At 48.4% G+C, this 25,246-nt stretch overlaps 1 protein-coding gene across 1 annotated transcript; it reads right to left on the bottom strand.

The window, feature by feature from the left end:
• Window positions 1-1,624: 1,624 nt before the first annotated feature.
• On the bottom strand, window positions 1,625-13,263 carry LMO2 (LIM domain only 2). Its single transcript, XM_079787399.1, has 4 exons — window positions 13,031-13,263; window positions 12,686-12,908; window positions 8,154-8,369; window positions 1,625-3,253 (listed from the first exon to the last, which is right to left on the bottom strand). Exons 1-4 carry the CDS (start codon window positions 13,035-13,037, stop codon window positions 3,034-3,036), a joined length of 666 nt encoding a protein of 221 aa, XP_079643525.1. The 5' UTR covers window positions 13,038-13,263; the 3' UTR covers window positions 1,625-3,033.
• Between the last annotated feature and the right edge of the window lie 11,983 nt (window positions 13,264-25,246).

A 25,246-nucleotide genomic window follows, 5' to 3' on the forward strand; every position in this document is an offset into this window, starting at 1 on the left:
TAATAAGTAGGAGCGGCCCCATAGGGCTGTTATGCGGATTAAAGGAGTCAATGTTTGTAAGGTACCTAGGGGAGTGCCCGGCACATGGTAAGGGTTATATAAATGTTCCTTAAGTAAAACAGTCCTGTCACGGCAATTCAATTCCAAGTCTTCAGATGGTGAAGCTCCTAGCCACGGCTCTGTCTTAACTGTGGGATTTTAAGATTCCCCAAGAAGCAGTAGTGATATTAGAGACAGCAATGACAGGAAGCTGGTTCTGGGCATAGGATTACTGGGGTGAGAGGGAGCAAACGTTTCGGCAAACTGCTGACTTAAGGCATGGGCCAGGGAAGGGGGCAGGCGCCTGGTTCTCCTGGCTCTGGGGCTAGGGCACCTGGGTGACACACTCGGGCAAAAATCACCAGGATAGACTCTGGAGCTGGTCCCCTAGAAGTCTCTCTCTCTCTCTCTCTCTCTCTCTCTCTCTCTCTCTCTCTCTCCCCCCCCCCCAGAAGTCTCTTAGTCTCTCTTTATATGTCCTTCCTCTCAAGTCAGTTGTGGGTTAGGCATTTGAGCCCAGACTTACCACATGAGACACCAGACTAACCATGTGGATGGGATGACTTACCACGAGGACTCTCAATCCTGCAAGATGGTGCCATTGACAAAAGCAAAATGTTCATCATTGCTTTATTGAGGATGGCAAAGGTATTGGCTGAGTTTTTTGTTTTGTTTTTTCTAAATATATTTTTATTGATTTCAGAGAGGAAGGGATTGGGAGAGAGAGATAGAAATGTCAATGATGAGAGAGAATCATTGATCTGCTGCCTCCTGCACGCCACCTACTGGGGACCAAGCCTGCAATCCTGGCATGTGCCCTTGACCGGAATCGAACCTGGGACCTCTCAGTCCGCAGGCCGACGCTCTGTCCACCGAGCCAAACCAGCTAGGGCTTGGCTGAGTTCTTCAATCTTCTGTGTGTTATACTGCCATGGGGATGAAGAATGAAGTTTACATTTCCAAGGTGAGAAACATTTTTATTGTCACCTAAAACTGCTTATAAAATAGTTGCATAGCTAACATCTATTGCTATTGTCATTACAATTAATGTCGGTATAATTAAAAATAGTGGATTGAATTCTGATGATAATTTGAAAACTACATCCCCTTTGTTGATTTATTTTTTAAATATGTTTTTATTCACTTTAGAGGGAGAGGGAGGGAGAGGGAGAAACATTGATTGCTGCCTCCTGCACACCCCCTACTGGGGATTGAGCCCCAAATCCCACCATGTGCCCTGACCAGGATTGAACCAGTGACCTCTCTCAGATTCACGGGGTGATGCTCAACCAACTGAGCCACACTGGTTAGGGTCCCTTTGGCGATTCAGAACATCCCCTCACTGGCAGCACCCTACTGCCACCTGAGTTGAAATGCAATATAATTAGATTTGTTTTAAATTGGTCACCTTAAGCAGCCAGATTTCCCAAGCACTTTTATAGGCCCAGAGAGCCATCTCTTAATTATTTCTCCTCTGGAAGAAATCAAATAACCCTTAATGATGGAAGTTCTAAAGAAATATCATAGTTAATTAACTTAGAAATAGATGCATGTTTCTGATGTCTTAATAACTAAACATATTACGACTGCTTGCCAATTTTTATTGAACAATTGAAAAGAATGTCCATCTAGGTTGGTCTTTCATTGGGAGTCTTGAGGGGTGATGACCAGCAGGTGGCGCTCAGAGTCAGTTCGTGGAGACCAGAAGAGTGTGAATGGAAAAAAAAAACCGCACCAAGAAGGTGCCTGCTTTAAATCCTCAAAGTGAGGTCCTCTTAACCACTTGTCATAAAACACCCTGAGACGCACGTCTGGGAAAATCGAAGTGTCAAGCTCAGCATCTTTGCCACATTTCAAACTAGGTAATTACCTTCTCTCCCGAAGGGAATCTGTTTTATGTATTTGTGTCCTTTCTAGGTTACAGGTTTCCCAAAGGCAAGGATCTTCCGTTTCCTTTATACAATGCTGAAGTGAGATGTGCGTCTTACAATAACAATTTAATTATTCCCCATCCCTCGGAGCTACACGATGACCTGTTATATAATTGCTAGTAATATAGAAATGTGCCTGCCTCGTATAAACCCGAGCAATAAATGGAACTTTTTATTTGACCTAAAAGTAAATTGCTTATTTACTTCTCCTTTACAATATAAAAAGCCATCTCCCCGCCATCCCAAGTTGTTAAGTCATTACCAAATAAACAACACTACATTTTAGTCTGTCATTTTTATTGTCTGCAGAGGTTTGGTGTTTTGTTGTGTTGTTGTTGTTTTAACTACACACAACAAATACTTTGATATAATCTAAAATAACAAAATAGTTGAACAACCTTTTCTTTTTTTTAGATTTACATTTGTATAGAAACAATCTGTGGAACTCCTCACCTCAAAACTAAGGTATCTAAAAACAGGGATGCGTCAGTGTTGCTTTAAATAATTGTGTGGTTGAGCGTTGCCGTTCGCATTTTCAAATGAAATGTGTCTTTCTGCTGCTTCCCTTGGGTCCAAAGCTTAAGGCCCTGGGAAGGTGGCCGAGGCAAAAAGGGCTCTCCTATCCTTCTCGTGTGTGGAGGACAGTGATTGGAACAGGGTTGACACGAAAGCCAGGAAGTAAAGAAATCAATTGCACATCTCTAGTTGCCAAGGGTCAAAGTCATAGCACGTCTTCCCACAACTCCCTGTCTGTAGATGTAAAGTTCCGTCATGATGGCCCAAATGCTGTCCCCTCCCCGAACGCTCCTTTCCTTCGCTAATCATGTCAGTTATTATGGGTAGGCTGTGGCTACGGTCCATACGTCCTCCCTAACGGCCGGTCATTTTGTCGCATTTAGGTATCATTTTTTGCATTATGTCCCTTCGATGCTGTGTCTTGTGCCCAATTAGGGTCTACCACCCCCTACGAAATGCCTCATCCCGCCCTCGAGTCCCCAAAGTGCCTAAGAGTGAAGACCCCCCCGGGAGACAGTGACTTCCGTGGAGCACCTGCCCGGGGTGCCTAGATCATGCCATTGATCTTAGTCCACTCGTAGATGTCCTGCTCGCACACTATGTCGGAGTTGATGAGCAGGTATCTGTCGCCCACGCAGAAATGCTTCTGACAGGCGGCGCATTTGAAACACTCCAGGTGATACACCTTGTCTTTCACCCGCATCGTCATCTCATAGGCACGGATCCGCTTGTCACAGGCGGCACAGAGACCATCTTGGCCAAAAAGCCTGTGGGGGAGGGGGGCAGAGAACGAAAGAAAATCTGAGGAGACGGGCAGAGACACTGGAAGAAAGGGCTTGAGGAGGAGGCTGAATTTCCAAGATGCCAGGAAGCAAGGAGGAGTTGGGCTCACACAGATGACCGACTCACATGGCCTTTCCTGCAAGGAAGAAGGTACTCTGGGATGAAACCTTAACCTGTGGCATTGGTGTTTGGCATAACTGGTCCCTCTTCTGAGCTCTCTCCCTGCCTGCAGCAACCCACCCCCCACCACCACGCCTCTAGGCTGCCCCCGGGCCTCCTCTGTGGAAAAGACTCACCGGAAGTGATCTAAGTTAAGAGGTTAGGCATGTATCCCGTGTCCCCGCCCAGGGGGACTTGCATTTTGGAAGAGAAGATGGAGTAAACCCCTGGGGGACCCGCTGACAGAGAACGGACCAGGAATGTAATGAAATGGGCATCTTTCAGAGGCTCTCAGATTCTATCATGTCAACAGCTACTAATTCCATAAGCTACCAAGGCCACCTCCACATGACTGTCCACGCGGCCCCCAGCTTCTGGGAGACAGGGGGGGGTTGGACAGAAAGCACGTGGTACAGTTAACCAGCCTCAGAGATCTAGAGGACAAATAGCATCTCTCTACGTCGAATGGAAGATCTTAATTCAAGGTCCTCGCTGCCCTGTTGCCATGAATCTTGGGAGAAACTTCTCTTCTGACATTGAAATAAAGACTCTCCTAAGTCTCAATAGAGCAGTCAATGAATATTTCACTAGGTCAGTCGCTGAATATTTTAAGCACTATTCAGTGACCATGTGGGAGATGCACACAGTGGAGCCAAGTGCAGTGGTTCTCCAAGTGTGGTCCTGGCACCACCAGCATTTGCATCACCTGGGAACTCGTCAGCAATGCACATTCTCAGGCTCCCCTGGTTGAGATACTCTTTGGTGGGGGTGAGGCCCAGCATTCTGCGTGTCAATGAGCACTTACAGGTGATTCCGGAAGTTAGGGAAGCAGCCTGCAAGAGTGGAATGAATATCCCAAGCATTGGAATCAGAAGACCCAGGGGTAGTGAGTCCAGGAGTACCCCTGAGCACCTGTGACTCTGGGGAGACCACCTGTGAGCTGTGAAAGGGCAGTGAGCATAGCATCTACCTCACTCCGCTGTGAGAGGATCAAAGGCAGTATGTCAAAGCACCAACGGTCAAGGGCTAAGCCAACACTGGTTGTGTCTTAACGCACCTCGGGTCTTCCCAACTGCACCAGTCTTGCAACAGGAAGTCACTTTCACACGTGCCTGATAACGTGGCATTTTAGCAGGTCCTTTTCACATAAAACCTTTAGGACAATGTTAGGTGAGTGCTTGTTCTTATTGGAAGTTCTTATTCACTTCAGAATAGCAGGGAATCAATCGGTACAGTCTGAGAGGTTGTAGGGCAGGTTAAGGGCAATGGGCAAATTAAGAAACATTTGGACGAAATTAACGGGATGAAGCAGACCTGGTCTGAGGGCAGAGAGCTCCCTGCTAGAGCCAGGGCCAGCTCGTTTCCCTCCGAATCCCGCTTCCCATTGGAAGAGCTCTGAGCGTTTTCAAGGCACCACCTGGGAGCAAACTCATTACTGGGGGAGAACATTGTATCCCAGCGTAGCAGATGGCGGAGCGGCAGGAAGCTGCCACCTTGGAGGTCACGGAGTGGAAAGGCAATTCTGGTTTCCTGACTGTTCCGTAAGTTGAGTTCGGGCCTGAGCAAGGATAAACGACTCACCAAACAGTGTGCGTGAAATGAAGCCAGCCGCCTGGGGTGTGTGACCCTTAAGGAAGGACAGCGTTTATTAAAGGGAAGTCGGGGGTAAATTACAAGACACATCAGGCAGCTAATGAAGGGAAGGCCAAAGGAAGACCATTTGGGAGACAAGTTCAGGGCTAGTTAGCATCGCCTCTAACGAGCCAGGTGCCCCGGAGCATAGGACTCCTCTCTCCCGGCTTCGGCGTCTAAAGCTGGACAGCTAGGGCACTGGAAGCGAAGGCCCCTGCAGCCCCGTCCAGCTCGGGTACGGGGAGATTCTGCTCAGAGTAAAAACACCCCAGGACCTGACGTCTAACGTGTCTAACGTGAGCATTCGCGCTGGCACGGAGAACTGGGCCTCAGGCTGGAGATCCCAGACGCAGAGCCCGACGGGAGGGGGTCCTGAGGGTGTGTTCTCGGGGAACCGGATAGGGGGCAAGGACACTGGACAGAAGGCAAGCAAGGCGAGCACCACTGCATCTCGGGCTGAGTCCCTGGATGTGAGGGTCGGGGGGGCGGGGAGCTCTGGCCGGTTGGCAAGGGGACTCTGAGGTGTAAGTTATGTCTCCAGGTCACCCTGGCTCCAGGCAAGGGTGCGGGGTGTTGGTGCTCCCCCAGTGCAGGTCATTGGTTCAGGTGACCTGGGCGTCTGGGGGCAGGGGGCGTGCTTCTGGCTGTAACAGGTGCAGGTGCTGCCTGTTGACAGTAAAGCCACTGGGTTGGTGGGCGCCCTGCACACAAAAATTGGTAAAAAGGGACCAGAAGGGATGTGGGCCAGCACTCACATTAACAGCTACGGTTAGGCTCCCAACAACACAACACAACACAACACAACACAACACAACACAACACCACACAACACAACAGTGCAGGCTTTCGGCCCTGCGTGGTGTCTCATGAATATTTGAGGCTAAATGTCTGGAAAAGACTGTAACTGGCGAGCCAGCCATTGGAGATCCTCAGGAGACGTTCTCCCAGTGGGAAGAACGGAACCCCATTATAGGACTCCCTGAGTCACTCCAGCATGCCCTCGTTAAGACACGGACACGTTTGTGGCTAAAGGGCCACCCGGAAGCAAAAATAAAAAATAAAAAATATTTTTCTCCTCTGTCAAGAGGTGTCCCGTCTTAAGCCTTCTCCTGCCCATTTTCATAACAATAACATAAATATTACAGGATGGCTGGCACCGCCTGCACTCACACGGTTAATTAACATGTTGCCTAGGAATGTAGCAGGGAGAAGCATTATTTCATGTCACCGAGACACAAGTTAATTAACATCGGGTTCTCCCAGACTATTTCTTTCTCTCTCCTTTTTAGAAATGGAAAAGATTAACAAGGCCAGGCAGCACCGGGTTTATTCCTGAATGTTCTATAAAACCGTTGAGATAGGAGAAGCCCCGGCTCTCCTGACCTTACTCTCCCGGCACTTCACTTAATAAGATTCAAATGATTTGACAGGGATGTAGTCAGGGGGCCCAATGGGAATCGTTTGCTCGTCTGCCTTCTGCATCGACTTGGCAAACTGGTAGCGAGCAAAATCAGGTCTCTCTTTATCCCGGGTCTATTTCCTTTTGTAGCTTCTAAGAAATTGACCAAAAAGATAATCATGATCATTGGAAACCCTACTTATTTTCTTTGAATCACCAAATTTGCAAGGACTTTATCAGGGAATTTAGGGGGGAAAAGCTTATTCTATCAGTCTCTCGGTAAGCAGATAAGCTTTCTTCACTGTGGAATTGCCTGCAATTTTTTTTTTTTTTTAATGTAAAATGCTCGGCAGGGTGGGCTGGGGAGGAAGAGCTGGCCTGGCAGCCAAGGGCACTGGAGTCTAAACAAGCTTCGCAGGGTTGGGTGGCCCTCGTGTATTAGGGCTGCATGCTCCACAGACCCTCTGCCACAGGAAGACGGCAGAAAACTGACAGCTACACAGTTGAGCAGGTCTGACAATAGAGGGCTCAGAGTTACCTCCACAGCAGCTAATGTGAAACTGGAAATTCTAGAACATTCCGGGCAAAGGCACTCATTGAGTGCTGGAAGACTCGAATGGCCCATAGTATATATGAGCTGGCGCATTAGAGAGGTCCTCAGTGGTTGTCTGCGTGTTGTAGAGGTCCTATTTGCCCCTCCATTCTCCCATCTCTTTGTTCTTTAGACAGAGGTCTTTTTTTTTTTTTTATAATAATGTATCTTTTTAAATATATGTATTTTTATTGATTTCAGAGAGGAAGGGAGAGGGGGAGAGAGAGATAGAAACATCAACGATGAGAGAGATCGGCTACCTCCTGCACGCCCCCTACTGGGGATCAAGCCCACAACCCAGGCAATGTGCCCTTGACCGAAATCGAACCAGGGACGCTTCAGTCCACAGGCCAACGCTCTATCCACTGAGCCAAACCAGCTAGGGCAGCAGGAGAAGTCTTAATGGCAATGTCAGGAGGGTCAGTTACAAGAGCAGCTAACATCCATTTGATATTTGTGCACCAAGTCAGGCACCTTACGTGTATCACCCCATCTAACCCTCACCTCCTCCTTGGAAGTAGGTATTACTATTATCCCCATTTTACAGATAAGGAAATCGAGGCTTAGGAAAGTTAAGTAACTTGCCCCAGGTCACAGAGCTAGAAAGCAGTGGTGCCAGGGCTCAGACCTACAACTGACTTCAGGGCCTTCCGATGGTGACAGTCAAATTCTTGGAGCACCAGAGTGGGAACATGCTTTCTGTTTTTAAGTTTCTCCTCCCATCATATTGGAGTCATACAAAGGAACAGTCATAACCGAGAGGTATGCTTTGAAGCATTACATGAGCTCCTAAGAGCCCACCCTCACACTTACGAAGTATTCTGAATTTGCGTTGATCGTTCTCTTGCCTTTAAACTATTTGTATTTTACCGCCCCCCCTTCCCCCCCCCCCCCCCCCCCCCGTCCCGTAGGAATGGATGACAACCTGCTTCTCAAACAGGAAGAAATGCCAACTGCTTCTCTGCATGGGGCCGCTGAGCCAGGCGCTGCAGCCTGAGCTCATTCTGGCAGGAGCCCCGCAGATGGACTCAGACCCCGATGTCTGTGGGCACCCGGCCTCCCTCCTGAGGGCCCCGGAGGGTGGGGGTGGCGAGGAGGGTACCTGAGATAGTCCCTACGGCAGAGCTTGCGGCCCAGCTTGTAGTAGAGGCGCCGCCCCACCTCGCCCAGCCGGCACCCGCAGAGGTCACAGCTGAGGCAGTCCTCGTGCCAGTACTGGTCGATGGCCTTCAGGAAGTAGCGGTCCCCGATGTTCTGCTGGCAGCCTCCGCATGTCAGCAGGGACGGGGGGATCTGCAGCACCTCATCCACGGGCTCCCTAGAAAGAAGGCCGAGCATGAGGGACGAACTCACTGTGGTGGGACAAGCACCCAAGGTCAGGAATCACCCTGGGCCAACGAACAGGGAGCCTCACTCAATTGTCTGTCGGTGACACAGAGAAAGGACAGGACAACCTACCCTCAGGCTGGACTGCAGAGGGGCCCTGCCAGCCTGGGTTAGGACAGGAGAGAGCTAGACCTTACCTCCTAGACCCTTTAAGAAGTAAATGCAGCGCAGCCAGCCGGCATGGCTCAGTGGCTGAGCGTCAACCTATGAACCAGGAGATCACAGTTCCATTTCCGGTTGGGGGCACATGCAGGTGGGGTTTGCAGGAGGCAGCTGATCAGTGATTCTCTCTCATCATTGATGTTTCTCTCTCTCTCTCTCTCCCTCTCCCTTCCTCCCTGAAATCAATTTAAAAAATTATATATATATATAATTTTTTTTATTTTTTAAAGAAGAAGTAAATGCAGGGCACCAAGAGGCACCCAAGGCAACTGTAGGTGGTACTATCCCCCTCCCAGCCCAGCACCATTCTCGCACCTCCAGTCTCCCTTCTCTTTCCTGCTCTCCCCTCTTATTCTCCTTCCCTCTCTCTACATTTCTCCTTCTTTCCCCTCCTCTCATACCAGGACCCAAGCGCACTGCTGAACCCCAGAGGAGGCACTTGGACTGAACAGTTGCTTGCTGCCGGGACAGCTGACTATCTAGGCCAGTGGTCGGCAAACTCATTAGTCAACAGAGCCGCAGTTTGCTGACCACTGATCCAGGCTAAAACCCTGCAAATTTCCTATGGAATCTACCTGCCATCCTACCTCGAGTCCTTCCCAACTGCACAAAAGCAGAGGTGAGGAAGAAAGTAACCAAAAATCATTTTACTTTTTCTTTTCAAGATACAAATTCCCTCAGGACATAATACGAAGTCTCATTATTTTGTTGCAGAAATTCCTTATCCCAGTCCTTCTTACCTAACGAATCCTTGGAGAACAATCCCAGGTGTTAAGGCCATTGTTAAACGTACAAAGACATCAAATAGACCTTCCTGCCTGTGAAATTCTTTACAACTGGCAAAACTGATTTGGGTAAAGTTGATTTAGAAAAGAAAATGGGGAGAAGGCAACAATTATTTTCAAGGGAGTGGAAGGCAATTAGACTCTGAAATCTCCATCGAGGCGGGTGTTAACAGCGAGCTCACGGTACGTGTTCTTTCATTAAAAAGTCACACAGCTTCTAACTTTGCTTAACTCGAATCTGAATACTTCTGCTTTTACATTTTAAAACAGATGATGTTATTTGCCAAAGGAAAATAAAGAGGAGAAGAAATGATCCCAGCACCAAATGGGACACAGGAAAGACCCAATACCTGTAGATTTGTAATAATTAACAAGTGCTCTTTGAACCTTACTCAAACACGAATCTACATTTAAAGTATCGATTATGTTTTGTTTTTAAAAATGGATCTGCTTCCAACTGGGAAATTCCCAAAGGGAAAGTACCCCTGGGTACCTTGAGGGTATCAATCTGTATCTCCTAACCGGCACTATCCTACCCGGTGACCTTGTGTCTTGATTGGCCTGTGCCCACAGAGCTCAGCACCCATTACACTTAGGGAGTATGAGGCCCAGGTCATCAGTGTTGGTGACACCCTGTGACAGCTTCAGGGGGCTCTGTCTGTCAAGTGCACCCCTCCCGGCGACTCTGTGGGAAAACTACAACCAAGCCCACACTGTAGGTTGAGTGTAAAGATCCTTCATGAGACTATTTCCTTTGAGGACAAGGAAATGTGAAACCCAGGCCAGTTTTCTTCTAAAAACTCAAGGCGTGACAATAGTTTTAAGAGTTCACTGAAGCCTGACTTGCTTTTCTTTGTTTCCACGGGTGAGACATAAGGCTTTCCATTCTTCCTTCTGAAAAAAAATAATGTCCCCAGCCTTGTCATGTGCATCAACTCAGAATTGCATCTCTTCTCTTTCCACAGTCCCTGGTCTTACTTGGGGCTTTCGGAAACACTAAGGGAACCTCAACGCCGCTGGATGCCTTGGTGCTGATGCTGCCAGCCAACTGTGACAGAGGAGAGTGTGCACTTGGCTGGTGCAAAAACTGTTGGAATTAAAATGAACTGCTCTTGTTACTCACGGGGAGGTGCTGGGGCCACCGACGGCACAGAAGAGAAATCCTGTGTTCATGGATTCTGGCTGTCTTTCTGTCTAAATGTTTCATTTGCATATGCCTAGGCAAGTTTTTATCTGTCATTTGGCGATGCTGGTCACACTGACCCAACTTGGCTTTGAGTCAGTACACAGTGGAGCTGGTAGGATAGTGGTCTGCAGTAGAGATATTAAGCAAAACAGCTATTGTGATGGCCCGAGATAGGAAAGGCCAGGGTAAGATATTGGCTATATCTATCTTTCTATAATTAATGACAATACCATATTATCTTTGGTGGGTGTTCCAAGCCAATAACTGTGTGGGATTCACCTTCAAATTAATATTTTATAATCCCCTAGAACCTATCTGAATATTACACCTGAGTGCACCTCACCCAGGATTTCTGGGATAATTTCCTGACAATTTCTGAGAGCGAGGATGTGCTGCTGCAATCCCTCAACAAGCTGGTCCATCTTCCATCAGCGCCGATCTTCGTGGGGCAGAGGGTGAGGCACAGGATGGAGTGAGCATCCTTCAGTAGGTGCCTGCTGTGTTATGAGGTCAGAATGTTTCAATTTCCTAATCTCAGTGAAAAACCACAAACTTTAAAAAGGGCAAACTTCCTTCAGGGAACTGAAACCACCAGATTTATCTTCTAATAAAAGGATTAGTGGCTACACGTTCGGCCGATGGAAAAGCATTCGGCAGCAATTCATCCAATTCACTCTTATTGTATTACTATGGTCTCGCCCAGCTTCTGAGAACTCAGAGCTAAGTTGGAATTCTAGGTTTGTAAAGAAAAGAAAAGAAGAAAAAAAAAGTGAGCAAACCACCCTTTAAACCTAGTGTCTGCGTATGTATGAAGAGGAATGTTATTTTTCTCCTGAGAACATAAGGAAGCTGGGGTTTTTTTTGTTAGAACAAACCTTACTCCATATAGAACTGGTGCCTGAACCTTCAAGATTGAATGGTGATGTTTATATTCTCATTGGATCGTGGCACTTCCTGTGTTTTATGAGAGCATGCTGAGCTTTTATGCTGGTAACCTAGGGTAAAACCCAGGTATATAAACACCACAGAAGGCTGAAATGGGAGGGGGGGGGGGGGAAGGGGAGACTTCAATCAGGAAAGCACAATTCTTTTAAAGCAGGAAAAGGAAAGGAAAGAAAACAAAACAAGTGCCTCTTAAAAGCACAAATGGACAAGTCATTAACCAGCTCCTTTGGTCTGTGTCACAAATCCCTTCAAAGGATTAGATGGGGGACTTCAAAGGAATAAAAATGCTCAAAACCAGACAGCTAATGAATCTTACAAGGGCATCTGCGCTGACGGGAAAACGGTGTTTTAAACAACCCTTTCTCCCCACGTTAACGCTGGGGGACGGGCCGCAGGTACAGGGGCTGGGGACCGGGAAACACCCCCAGCCCGTCAGAGGCCCAGGAAGCAGACGCGGCAAATGCTCCTGAGAGCTCTAGTTCTCTGACCCCAAGCCCCTCGGAGGCTGTGATGAACGCTGCGAGGCTCCGATCCCCAGAAAAATTCCCCTATACACAAAGTGTCCACTAACTTTGGAGGTTCCCAGGCCGCCATCGGAGGCCTCCCCGCCCCTCCGGAGGCCAGGGCGAGCCCCGGGGTGGACGCTCACACCTCCTCCCCGCCGGTCCCCCCGGCTCTGCTGGCGGCTGCTCCACCTGCGGGCCGGGAAGGAGGCCGGGAGGTGGGCTGTCGGGCACTGGGGAAGCCCCCACTGGAACGCCCCCCATTTCCAGGACCAAATAGACAAAGAGAAAGGGGTACCGAGCAGGAGCGAGAGGGGCGACGGCGCAGAACCCAGCCCTCCACGCTCTCGGGACTGCACCTGCGCGCCTCCGCCTCCCCCGGTGCCTGCTCCGGTGCAAACTTTCTGGCCCGCGGTGGCTTTGGGGAGCCTCCCGGGGCGAGAGGAGCGACCCGCACAGGCGCCAGGCTGACCCCCTCTCCCTCCCCGCCCAGCCTCCTTCCCAGGGCCCCCAGGGTCACCGCGGGCAAGGAGAGCCCCCGGCGAGGCAGAGGGGGGCCGCGGGGCGCGCACCTGGAGCCTTCGCGCCCGCCGCCCGCGCTCCCCGCCTCCCGGGGCGCCAGGTCGTGGACACCCGCGCTCCCCGGTGGCAGGGGCGCCACACTTACTCAGACGGGTCCAGGCTCTTCCTCTCGATGGCCGAGGACATTGGGGAGGAGGGAGGTGGCGTGCCAGGCGGCGGGGGCGCTCCCTTTGTGGCTCGGTGCTGGCCGGCGGCCGGGACTCGGACCCCCTCGGGTGCTCGGGCGCCGCCGCTCCTGCGCCTCTTCTGGCCGGGGCGCTCGGGCGGCGAGCTCGCCCCTCCGCGCTCAAGGACAGTCACCGCGCTCCCTTCAAACGCCAAAGAGAGAGAGCGAGTCACCGGGCTGCGGGCGCGCCGCGGCCGAGGCGGGGACCGGGGCGCGCAGCCTGGCCCCGGCGGCTGCCGCTGCTGCCGCTGCTCAGGACTTAACCTTCCATCGCGGTCCCGCCGCCGCCGCCGCCGCCGCCCGGTCCGGCTCGGCTCGCGCGCGGTCGCACGCTCTGCGCCGCCCGCGGGATGGTGCGCGCCCGCCCGGCCGCCCGGAGCCCCTCGCACCTTCCCCCCCGGGGCGCGGCGCGCAGCTCGCCGCCGAGGGCCGGGAGGGGGCGGCGGCCTGGGGGCGGGGAGGGGATCGTGCCTCTCTCCCTGGGCTCCCCCCTCGCTCGGGAAGGTCTATTTTCGCTCAGCTTCCCTCTGTCTCTGGTTTCATTTCCTTTTCCTGATCACGATTCAAATACAATAGAAGGAAATCACATTTAAAGGGACAGCTGCCCGGTACCCCCCACCCCCATTTTCTTTTTTTTTTAATGGGGCTCCTGGGGATTTGCAATACAAACAGCAGCAGCAGCAGCCGCAGCAGAAGCAGCAGCAGCAGCACAGACTTGGCTTCTTAAAGGGGCCAGCGTCGGAGGCAGGGAGTCGCTCAGCGAACCCCTCTCCTTGGAGAGGCGGCTGGGCTGCCTCTAATCACCCTCAGGGCTTCCCCTCTTCGCTTCCCTTTTGGTTAACTGAGGCTAAAAGTCACCAGCCGGCTGCCCAGGAAGAAAGGAAAGGCAAGAATGTGAAAGAAGCACATACAGAAACGCGAGCGTCCCGAGTGGCTCCCGCGCCCGTCCGGGGTTCGAGGTCCCAGGTCCCAGGTCCCAGGTCCCAGGTCCGCGGTCGTGGTGCGCGGGTGCCCGGGACAGCGCGGCTCTGCTGGCCGCGGGCACAGTGTGACGGCGTCCGCTCTCCAGACCGGCGCCCGGAGCTGTGCGAGCGGGGACTGCGCGGGCCGGGTCTGCCTGCGCGCTGCCAGGGCTGCTAATCCCTCAGGGAGGGTGGTTGGGAGGGACCGCGCTGGTCTAGGCTCCTCTCCTCTCCATCTGCTGGCGGCCGAATTCCCTCCCTCAGCATCTTTCAAAAACCAGACTCCTGCGGCTAACCTGGCCCCCTGGAAAATGCCAGCCATACGCTGCACAAGACAAAGTGCCTTCCCGAGGATGGAGAGCAAGGAAGGACCAAGAGACCATGTTGCCCTGGGCCGGGGGAGGAGGAAAAAGCCAGACTTGATTTTGGAGTTCAGCTTTCCCCTCTAACCTCAAGGGCAAATTCTAGGAAGAGCGAGGAGATACAGAAGGGGACAGGAGGAGGCTAATAGTCTGCCCTTCGGTATAGAAAAACTTGGGGTCCCTTGGGCCACGTCAGCGTTCCTGCAAAAGGACCACATTCAGAAATTACTATTAAAGGCCTATTTGTGCCTGGCGCCAGTCACCAGCCTTGTAAAGAGGGAACCGCCAAGTACTTTCAGACTCTGTAGGGTGTTTTTTTAGTGAACAGTCTGGAGTGGTAGTCATTTTACTCCCATTTTACAGATGGCAGTGAAGGGCCTGCATGAGTTCGCCTTGAAATGTTGTGACCAACATCAGAAGTGAATCCCTGGACACTTCGTTTTCCCTGTTCAGAGCCAAATCCTCACTGACTTTTCACAAGTAAAACCAGAATTCACTATTGTGTGCATGTCCGAAGCTTGGGCCCCTAATGGGCACAATTAACCAAGTATGTGAGTGTGGGAAGGAAGCCGTAAGAGCAGCTTTGGGTCCAAGTCAAGCCTTCGTATGTAAAAAGACATTCTCCTGATCAGACTCTTGTGGTTTTTTGTTTTTGTTTTGTTAATCTTTCTTTAGATCCTTGTCTTTCATTAAAAAAGGAAAACCCCCAGAATTTTTTAGGCAAGCCTAAATTCTGTGATAACCATGTAATCTACCACTCTATGATCAGAAATGAAAATGAACATATAGGTTGTGATTGGCAGTTTACATCCTTACAACCTGTATGTCGGTGTGATGGTAAAATGCCAGGACTTGGGAATTGGACTGCCTGGGGTTTGATTTAGGCTCTTATTTAACAGCCAGCGTGGCCTAGGAAAGTTCCGTAGTCTGAGGAGCCAGTATTGGGCCGTGGCTCCAGAGTCAGACTGCCTGCGTTTCACCTGTGTGAACCTGGGCTCACAGCAGGAATTGAAACTCCCAGGATCCTCATCTATAAAATGGGGGTGCCAGACCTATTGCTTCAGTTGTTGTGAGGACTAAATGAGTGAATGCATGCAAAGTGTGGTGCATAACATGCGATTAAATGCATAGAACGCACTTGGCGGATATGAAGTGCTCATAACTGGCAGCTGCTATGTTTGAGCAAAGACATCATCGGAGAATTTAAAAAGAGCTTGAATCCAGCAATTCCACTTCTGGGTATTTATCTGAAGAAAACAGAAACAGCAAGTCCAAAAGATATATGCACCCCAATGAACATGATGCCTTATTTACAATAGCCAAGATATGGAAACAATCTAAATGCTCATCATTAGGTGAATGGATAAAGAAAATCCTATATAATAAAAGCCTAATATGCTAAGTGTCCGGTCAGCCATTCAACCAATCAAAGTGTAATATGCTAATGATATGCTAAAGCCAATCAACTGCTCACTATGCTGTGCACTGATGTGACCACCAGGGGGCAGATGCTCTGACCGGTAGGTTAGCTTGCTGCTGGGGTCTGGCTGATTGAGACTGAGTAAGACAGGCCGGACCCGCCCTGGAGCCCTCCCGCGGTCCCTCCCCAGCTGGCCACCCTCCTGCATCCTGGCCTGCGCCCTCTCGCAATCCAGGCTGAGGAGCCTGGAGCCTTCCCCCTCCCCTCCCCCCGAGTGCACGGATTTCATGCACCGGGCCTCTAGTGTTATATATTAGTTAGCCATAAAAAAGCAGGAAATCCTGCCATTTGTGACAACATGGATGGAACTTGAGCCTTATGCTAAGTGAAATAAGTCAGACAGAGGAAGACAAATACTGTATGATCTCACTTATACCAGTATGTGGAATCTTAAAAACAAAAAAAAGACCTAACTCACAGATATAGAGAACAGACTTGTGGTTGCCAGTGGGTGGTGTTGGTGTGTGTGAGCGAAGTGGGCGAAAGGAGTCAAAATGTACCAACTTCCAGCTATTAAATAAATAAGTCCTGGGTATGTAATGTACAGCGTAGTGACTGTAGTTAATACTGTGTGTTTGAACATTGCTAAGAGAGTAGATCCTAAAAGTCTTCATCATAAGAAAAAAAAAATTGTAACTACATATAATGACATGTTACCTAGACTTATTGTGGTGACCATTTCACAATATCTACAAACACTGAATCATCGTGTTGTATGCCTGAAACTAACATAATGTATGTCAAAAATAAATACACAAATAAAGCTTGAAATTAAATTTGAAGACAAGAATTTCCCACCCAAATTAAAAACAGTTTTCTAGTTTTAAAAAGCAAACAGATAATGAACAGCATAAACTGATGAACAAAAACAGATCCAGAGACAGAGAAGCATTGATCAGACCGTCAAACCTCAGAGGGAAGGTAGGGGAGGGTGGGGGTAGGGGGAAGAGATCAACCAAAGGACTTGTGTGCATGCATATAAGCCGAACCAATGGACACAGACACCAGGGGGGTGAGGGCATGAGTGGGGCGGGGGGTTAATGGGGGGTTGAGGACACATATGTAATACCTTAATCAATAAAGAAATTAAAGATTTAAAAAAAAAGCAAACAGATCAGGGTCCCTTTAACCTTACCTCTGATTGCTGCCCAACAAAACATAAGCATTTTCCATGTTAATGTTCACTACCTTGGTGACTAGGTGAGATGCTTAGAACTGCTTGCTCTTATTAAATCTGATAAGTTGCTGACCTCCTTGCTACTGTTTTGCATGGGGCTCAAGTTAGTTGTTAAAATAAATATATCCTTGGGTTCCAGGAGGTAACCTCTGAACAACCAACTTTGGGGCATAAAGTTTCCTTTGAATAATCGGCTCCTGTTTTGACCCGAGTGCGTAAAGAAAAGAGTGATTACTGCCTGTGACTTTGGGTCAGTTTCTTATCTTTCACAACTCTTCGGGGAGAACTTCCTTAGAGAAAGCGAATATTTGAAATGGTATCTTAAGATTTCAATTTCACACACAGTGGTTGGAAGAAATAACTGCCGACCGGTGGGATTTCATTTCTATTCAACGGGCAATTGAATTGCTCAAATTTAAGTTTAACATTTAGAATCAAGTCTCAAAATGCGCTCTTATTATGCATAATTTTAAAGCCATCGTGACCTTATTGTATCTTTCCACAGCAACCTTATACCCTACGCAAAAGAGGGACTCGGTAACTCCGAGGCGACTGGAACATGTTAAACAGTTCTTCAAAGTTGGGGAAATCCGAGCTTGATGCCTACCCAGTGGGGTTGCAATTTAATTCCTTCTTCCCCTCCCCTCACTCCTTGCCAATCTTAAATACCCTAAATTTAGAAATCTTCCAAGTTTTCCTTCCTGAACACGAATGTCAGAAGGAAACCAAATCAGTCTACATGATGAATCTGACCCCAGGTGGCTCCCTTCTTTCCTGCTGGCATTTTCTATTCTTCTTACTTGTTACATTTACAATTGTTTTCCAGGGAAGCGCAGCTTCAAGCGACTAAGGCTACATTTCTTTGCGAAAATGGACTTCTAATAGAAATAAAAATGCAAATGTCATTGGGAAAATGCCAAGTATGACAATTCACTTCTTTTATTTTTTTTTTCCCTAAACGTTAGAAGCCAAGTTGCCTCACATACCTGTTAGCTGTGACATTCTCACGTAGGAACAAAAATAAAGCTTTGTTTAGATATGGCTTCAGTTCCCGTGCAAAATTCTTAAACTCATCAAGTGTCACAGGCATCTGGCTCCCAAATGTATTTCAGGGCCGGTGGATGGAAATGTTTTCACAGATTGTTCAACCTCTTAGCAACTTACTGATAAATCCATCAGGTTTCCTATATAGTAGAAAAGAGACCCCCTCCCTCCCCCAAATCTAAAGAAAATCCATTATCAACTGAGTTTAGGAAAAATAAGCCTAGGTGTCAGACAGACATGGCTCACCTGTTGACGGGCTGTGTGACTTGGGGGAAGTTACTTCACCTCTCTGAATCTCAGTTTCTCTATCTGTTCATGAAAGCAACCATAACGCTCAGCAGGGCTAGAACTAGGGCAAGGCCACTGGGATGCCAGCTCACCGCACAGGAATTTTGAGAGGATTCGATGTGTGGAAAATGCTTGGCACAGGGGTGGCATATGCTCAGAAATGAGAGCTGTTGTCACGACCCCATCTTTCAGAAGTCATCACCGCTGGATCAGGAAGCAGCAATCCCTCAGCTAGTCAGGGCATCCGCCAAAGCAAGCTGAGACGGAGGCGCTTTAGAAAGAGCAGCCAGCCCCCGGCTTGGCGAGCCCACGGTTTTCAACCAGAAATGCTGGATTGTGCCCATTTTAGGCTGCTGACAGCTTCATGGCTTCCCCCACACACATTGCCTGCTTCTGACACATCCCTGGTTTTATTCATCTGATTTCCCTCTCCCAGTGAGTCCTAAATCACCTTCTACAACTAAGACAGGAGGCAACATCCAGTGCTGGAGTAACTGACACAGATGTCACAATTTCACAGCGAGGTCTTAGCAGAGTTAAGCTCATAGCACGTCCTAGTGGAGCGGGGCTCAGGAATGGGATTTCCCAGCTTGCTCTAGTGGGCTTCCCCGGCCCCTGCTCTAACCTCAGCAGCTTCATACTTGACCTTGGACACGTTACTCAGCCTCTCTGGACTTTAGCTTCTGCTTCTGTAAAGTGGGCATATCCGAGTCCCTGTCTCATGGAGCTGTTATGACGTTTCTGTGAAGTGAAACAAATCCGGTGCCCTAAGGGAGACTGGCGCGTAGTAAGCTTCTGGGGGGAGATTTTGCATATTCCAGCTTTAAAATATTTGAACACTCACCCATAATTCAGACACCCTTTGCTGGACAAGGCAAGGGAGGCATAGGGTCAACAGCTTCTCTTCCAGCTCTGCCACCATCAAACCCTCCCCAGTCTCTCTCTTGGGCACTGCACCCTGGATTTATTTGATGCTCCGAGGTCAAGGGGGAGTCAGAGCTGGGTGAGCTGACTCACTGAGCTGCCCCTGTGCCTTTTGTTTATGCAAACTATCTCCTTTCTTTAGCCACTCAGAGAGCCCCACCTGAGGGACACACCCCAGTTCCTCAGAAATCCACGCTCCGTGTTGTGGCGTAGAAGGCCTCATACTTTCTCCAGCACAGCCCCCTCCTTCTCTCTGTTGGAACCACAGTGACCCTTTTCCTGTTTATTGAAAACAAACCAAGACCGCTCCTACTGGAGACCTTTCTCACTTGCTCTTTCCTCTATTTGAGATGCTCTTCCTCTAGTCAGTGGTTCTCAACCGTCCTAATGCCGCGACCCTTTAATACAGTTCCTCATGTTGTGGTGACCCCCAACCATAAAATTATTCTCGTTGCTACTTCATAACTGCAATTTTGCTACTGTTATGAATCGTAATGTAAATATCTGTGTTTTCCGATGGTCTTAGGCTCTACAGCAGCGGTTCTCAACCTGTGGGTCGCTAGCAGGGTCGAGAACCGCTGCTGTAGAGCCTAAGACCATCGGAAAACACAGATATTTACATTATGATTCATAACAGTAGCAAAATTGCAGTTATGAAGTAGCAACGAAAATAATTTTATGGTTGGGGGTCACCACAACATGAGGAACTGTATTAAAGGGTCGCGGCATTAGGAAGGTTGAGAACCACTGCTCTAGAGCATCCTAAGGTTCCCACGTACTTCATTCAGTTCTCTGTTCAAATGTTTTATCCTCATAAGAGTTTTAAAAAATCTTTTATCCTGCTTTATTTTTCTTCCTAGTATCATCATTACTTCCACTTTACTACATATATGTTGTCGTTGTTGTTGTTGTTGTTGTTGTGGGTGTGTGTGTGTTGGCCTTTCTTCTTGGCTAGAATATAAACTCCATGAGGCTCAAAATTCTTTATGTCTTGTTTTCAGTTGCATCTTTCGTACCTGGAATGTGCCTAGCATGCCAGGCCCTAGCATGAATGAATGAATGAATGAATGAACAAATGGCAGCCCCGTTCGCCATGGCCAAAGCACTACATTCTCTGGGTAATAGTTACAAAGGACCTGGAAGATCCCTTGTCTTTCTCAAATATCACTTTTGGGAGAAGATAAGGGCCCAGATAGCACTCAGATTTGGGTCCAAGAGTTCGGTTTGGGAAAAAGATCAGGCTCTTGGCTCTTAGGAACATTCAGGTCAGGGGGTGTCGAGGAGCAATGAGGCCACTCTTTGAAGCTTGACTCTCTGCTGTAGGGCCCCCATGCCTACAGGAGACATGGCTGCAGTGAGCCAGTGTATAGAACACACTCAACCACAGGGGTAAAGGCGTAGGCTTTGGAAATAGACAGACTTATGTTTTAGTCCTGGCTCTCTTAGCTACATGGTTTTAGGCAAATTATTTGACTATTCTGAGCCTCAGTTCTGTCACATGTAAAATGGGGATAATTATATCTTCATCACAGGGTGGTAGGAATAAAATGAGATCATGCATGTCAAATGCTTAATACAATGCTCAATGGATGGCAGCTATTATTAGAATTAATTAAGCAGAGAACCTCAGAGGAGGACAGTCAACCAGGGCAGGCCTCTCTTGGCTGGACATGGGTAGATAATGGAATTCTGCTGCAATGAGGGCTCAGCCTCCTTTCCAGGGGGACTCTCGCCTGATCTTAGCTGCTCTGTGACTCCCATGGTCAGGTGGGTTAGGCTTACAGACACCTGGCCCGGCCTCATGCTCAAGAAGGTGATAAAGAGAGGGCATCAGGAGGCTGTCCTGGCCACTGGCTCTTCAGAGTTGTGGGGGAGGGGTCCTCTGGTCTGAGACTCTGAGGACAGGCCTTCCATTGAAGGAAGGGGCCAGGCTGCTTCTGGGGACGCTTGTTCTCTGGGAAGCCGGCTGAGAGGACTGAGCCTGGTGGGGAAGGCGATTCTGACCCTTCTAAGGACACCTCCCTTTTAAAGCTTCAAACCTCAGCGGGAAGGAGTCTTGTCTATGATGCTCCCTAGAAATACCCTTTAGCAAAAACCAGGGAAAGAGCTGTGTGCTTTTTTTCTGCTTCCCTTCAGTTGCAGTTGCCTCTCATGTATCTTATTGCCAAGCTAACCTCTCTGGAATATTGTTTTCTTCACTGTCACTACTCTGCTCAAGAACTTGCCATGGCTCCCTATTGCTTGTGGCCATTGGTGAGCTGCTTAACCTATTGGGACCTCAACGTTCTCATTTTTCATAAAGGGAAGAGATAGACTGGAAGGGTAGAGCTGAAGCTGGATGTGTGACCCTGTCTTCCTGGCAGATTAAGACCCAATCCCCTGTACTCCCATTAAAGGCGCCCTGTGATCCTGCCCATCCCATCAGTTCAGCTTTATACCCCTCAACCCTAGAGCCTGAACCTTCTCATCCAGCCAGGCAGGTTGCTTCTCCTTCATCTCAGACACCCTGCTCGTGTCCATCTTGATTCATTGTCTTACTCTGTTTTCTCTCTCTCTCTCTCTCTCTCTCTCTCTCTCTCTGGGATGTCTGCATGGCCTGTGTTTCAAACCTTTGGTGCCCAAATGGTAGACTGGTTAAGAGTAGAGGCTTTGGAGATGAATAAACCTGGTTTCGAGTCTCTGCTTCCCAACTTACTATCTGGGTAATTAATCTTAGGCAAATCTCTGAGCTTCAGTGCTTGAGACGATAAAATAGAGACAGTGATAAATGCAAGGTTAGGAGGAGTAACTGAGATAATGTATGCAGCAGGCCAAGCACAGTGGCCGGCACATAGAAAGTGCTCGGTACATGGCAATCATTGCTGCAGTTAGTTCAAAATCCTCCCCAGTCCCTCTGCTGCTCCCAACTGTGTCCATCATCTTGGACCCCGCCCAAGCCTGAAGGTTTCCCTGTTGCCTGAAGCTCATGGTGGCTGATCCTTTCCTGAGTTCTCACAGCTCATGGCTATAGGTTATTGGTAGGTGCTCACGGACTGACTCTGTCTTGCAGCGCACTGATTGCATGTCTGAGCAGCATCTTGCTACCTCAAAAGCGCCTTACGTTCCTGGAGAAGAGTGGCCATGATTATCATTTTCAATAGCTCCCAGGGTACTGATACAAATGTGGAGATCCTCGATAATTCCTTTTCAATCAAAGGCTTCAAATATCACATCCTTGTTGTCAATTTCCCAGTTCCAAGATTCACACTGACATTCACCAAGACCCGAGGGCCTTCACGCTGGTGAGGAAGGTCTCCCCAGAATCAGCTTTGAGGGTGGCCCATGCATTGCCATTCACAGACCTCTTAAAAACCTGGGTGCTAAAGTTCTAAAACTCTCAGAAGAAAACACGGGGGAAATCCACATGACATTGGATTTAGCAATGACTTTGTGACTATGACACCAAAAGCACGGCAACAAAATAGGTAAATTGGATTACATAAAAGTTAAAAATGCTTCAATATCAAAGGACGCTATCAACAGAGTGAAAAAGCAGCCCATGGAATGGGGGAAAATATTTGCCAACCATATACCTGAGAAGAGGTTAATATAATAAAGACCTCCTTCAATTCAGCAGGAAAACCAAACAACCCAATTAAATAATGGACAAAGAACCTGAATAGACATTTCTCCAAAGAAGATATACAAACGGTCCATAAGCACATGGAAAGATGTTTAACATCACTAATCACTAGAGAAATGCAGATCAAAACCACAACGAGATACCACTTCATACCCATTAGAGGATGGTTATTATTTAAAAAAAAAAAAAGGAAAAGAAATGAAAGAAAAATAAGTGTTGGAGGAGATGTAGAGAAATTGGGACCCTTGTGTACTGCTGGTGAAAATGGTACAGCTACACAGAACACAGTATGTACATTCCTCAAAAATTAAAAATATGACCCAGCAATTCCATTTTTTGGGTATATACTCAAAAGAATTAAAAGCAGGGACTCAAACAGATATTTGTACATACATGTTTATAGCAGCATTATTCACAATAGCTAAAAGATGGAAGCAAACCAAGTGTCATGAATAGATGAATGGATCTTTTAAAAAGTGGTATATGCCTACAATCAAATATTATTTCACCTTTTAAAAGGAAGGAAATTCTGACACATGCTACCACATGGATGGACCTTAAAAACATTATACAAAGTGAAATAAACCAGTCACAAAAGGACAAAGACTGTATAATTCCACTCATATACGGTAACTAGAGTAGTCAAAGTCCTAGAGACAGAAAGTAGAATGGTGGTTGCCAGGGACTGGGGGTGACGTAGGGGTGAGGTAGGGGGGAGGCAGAGTTATTGTTCAGTGGGTACAGGGGTACAGTGTTTCAGTTTGGGAGAATAAAAAAAAAATCCTGGAGATATAGAAATGTCTAACCACTATGCTGTACCTGAAACTAACATAATATTGAATGTCAACTGTAATTGAAAAATTAAAAAAATAAACAAATGAGAGATTTTTTTGAAAGAGTTCTGGACATGAATGGCAGTGGTGGTTGTACAACAATGTCAATGTGCTTAGTGCCCCTGAACTTGGGCCTGGTGAAAATGGTAAATTTTATGTTACGTGTATTTTACCACAATTAAAAAAAAACAACAAAACTGGTTAAAGACCATTCCCTACGTACACATTGGTGCCAGCATACAGAAGTTTACCTATCATTTCAGGAAGCTCACAACCTGCTCAGGTTCATCTATCGACCCATTTAACAACCCCAGTGCTACGGGGACGCTGGTCCCATGAGCTCAAAGATGTTCTTCCGGTCCCCTAATGGCAACCCTTGCCCACTTCGGCCTTGGTGAGCGGGGTTGGTCCCTGACTTCCAGATGACCTTCTTTGCCGAGCTCACTTGGCTCCAAGGACAGGGGAAGAGGTGCAGTTTGTTACCATATAAAGCCACAACCTTAAAGGAACTCCATGCTCTTATAGATATCTATCTGCCCTCTCAGAATTGGGAGTTAGAGTAGCCGGCACAGGTTCTGTTTTGGGGGGTGGGGGTGGGAGAAGGGGGGTCTCCTGTAAACAGAGCATCTTTAATGCCCCTTCGGGCCACAGCCCCTTTCCACAGGCCCAGGGCCAGCTCAGCTTCTCTCACACTCTCAGGCTCTCAGGCGACACTGCTTCCCACCACACTGAAGAAGGCTGCCTGGGGCCATATCTTGCAAAGGAAGAACTATTAAAAAGCATTCCATTTGTATTTCCTGCATGGCCCTCCATCTGGAAATATCTTTTATCTGGCCACTTTTGCAAAGCGAACTGAATCTGGAAGGAGGTCCTGGCAGGTTTATGCTGGCTCCTCTATCACTCCAATAAGTCATTTCCATCCTAACCTTCACGAGGGCCGAGTAATCGTGACTTGGTATCAGAAACAGGCCCGGCAGGGAATGGCAGCAAGTCCTTCCGGCCCTGAGTCCTCCTTTTCATCCCGAAAACACCCACTTGGAGGACAAGAGCGAAATCCAGCCAAGTACTAAACACACTCTCTCAGAACAAATATTACTTCTTCAGGGAAGGGCCCCTGACCCCCGTGACTAGATTAGGACCCACCACTAGAAGGTCGCACTCCCAGGTTGGATCACAATTTGTATAACGCTACCTTTTGTGATTGTTAAGTACTATCCGGCTCCCCCAACGACTGGAAGCTCCTACATGCTCCATATCTAGCATGTAGTAAGTGCCCAATCAATACTTATTGAAGGAATGAATGAACGGACAAATGAATGAATGAAACTCATCTTACCTGCCTCTCCACCAGTTCCTTCAAGTCCAGGATGGAAAAAAGCTTCTTTTCAGAACTGTTGTTCCTGAAAGAAAATGAGAGGAACTCTCTGGTAGGAGCTACAAGTAGAATGGAGAGAGAGAGGGGGAAAAAAAAAAGTTCTTTATCTTCAGTTAGAGAAATGTTTCCCCGGGTCCTTGATAAACTAGGGACAAATACCCCTGGGCTTTCTGATAGTGTGAGGGTCCTTGATAGTGTGGCTGGGTGGGGCAGGCGGAGCGTTGGCATCTAGGCAAAGGGATGGATTCTAACGGTTTCTCCACTGGTTGAAAAGGCTGCTTCCTGCCCAACTTTTTTTTCTCTCCGTTGTGTACCAGTTTAGTTTATATATGTGAAGGAGTGGCCCACTTCTCCAAACGTTCAGCCGGTGCGTCCGGAGCCGTCCTAATCGCAGCTGCGGTGGCCGCTCAGTT

The sequence above is a fragment of the Cnephaeus nilssonii genome (assembly GCF_951640355.1).
Source record: "Cnephaeus nilssonii genome assembly, chromosome: 13".
In the NCBI taxonomy this organism is placed as follows: Eukaryota; Metazoa; Chordata; class Mammalia; order Chiroptera; family Vespertilionidae; genus Cnephaeus; species Cnephaeus nilssonii.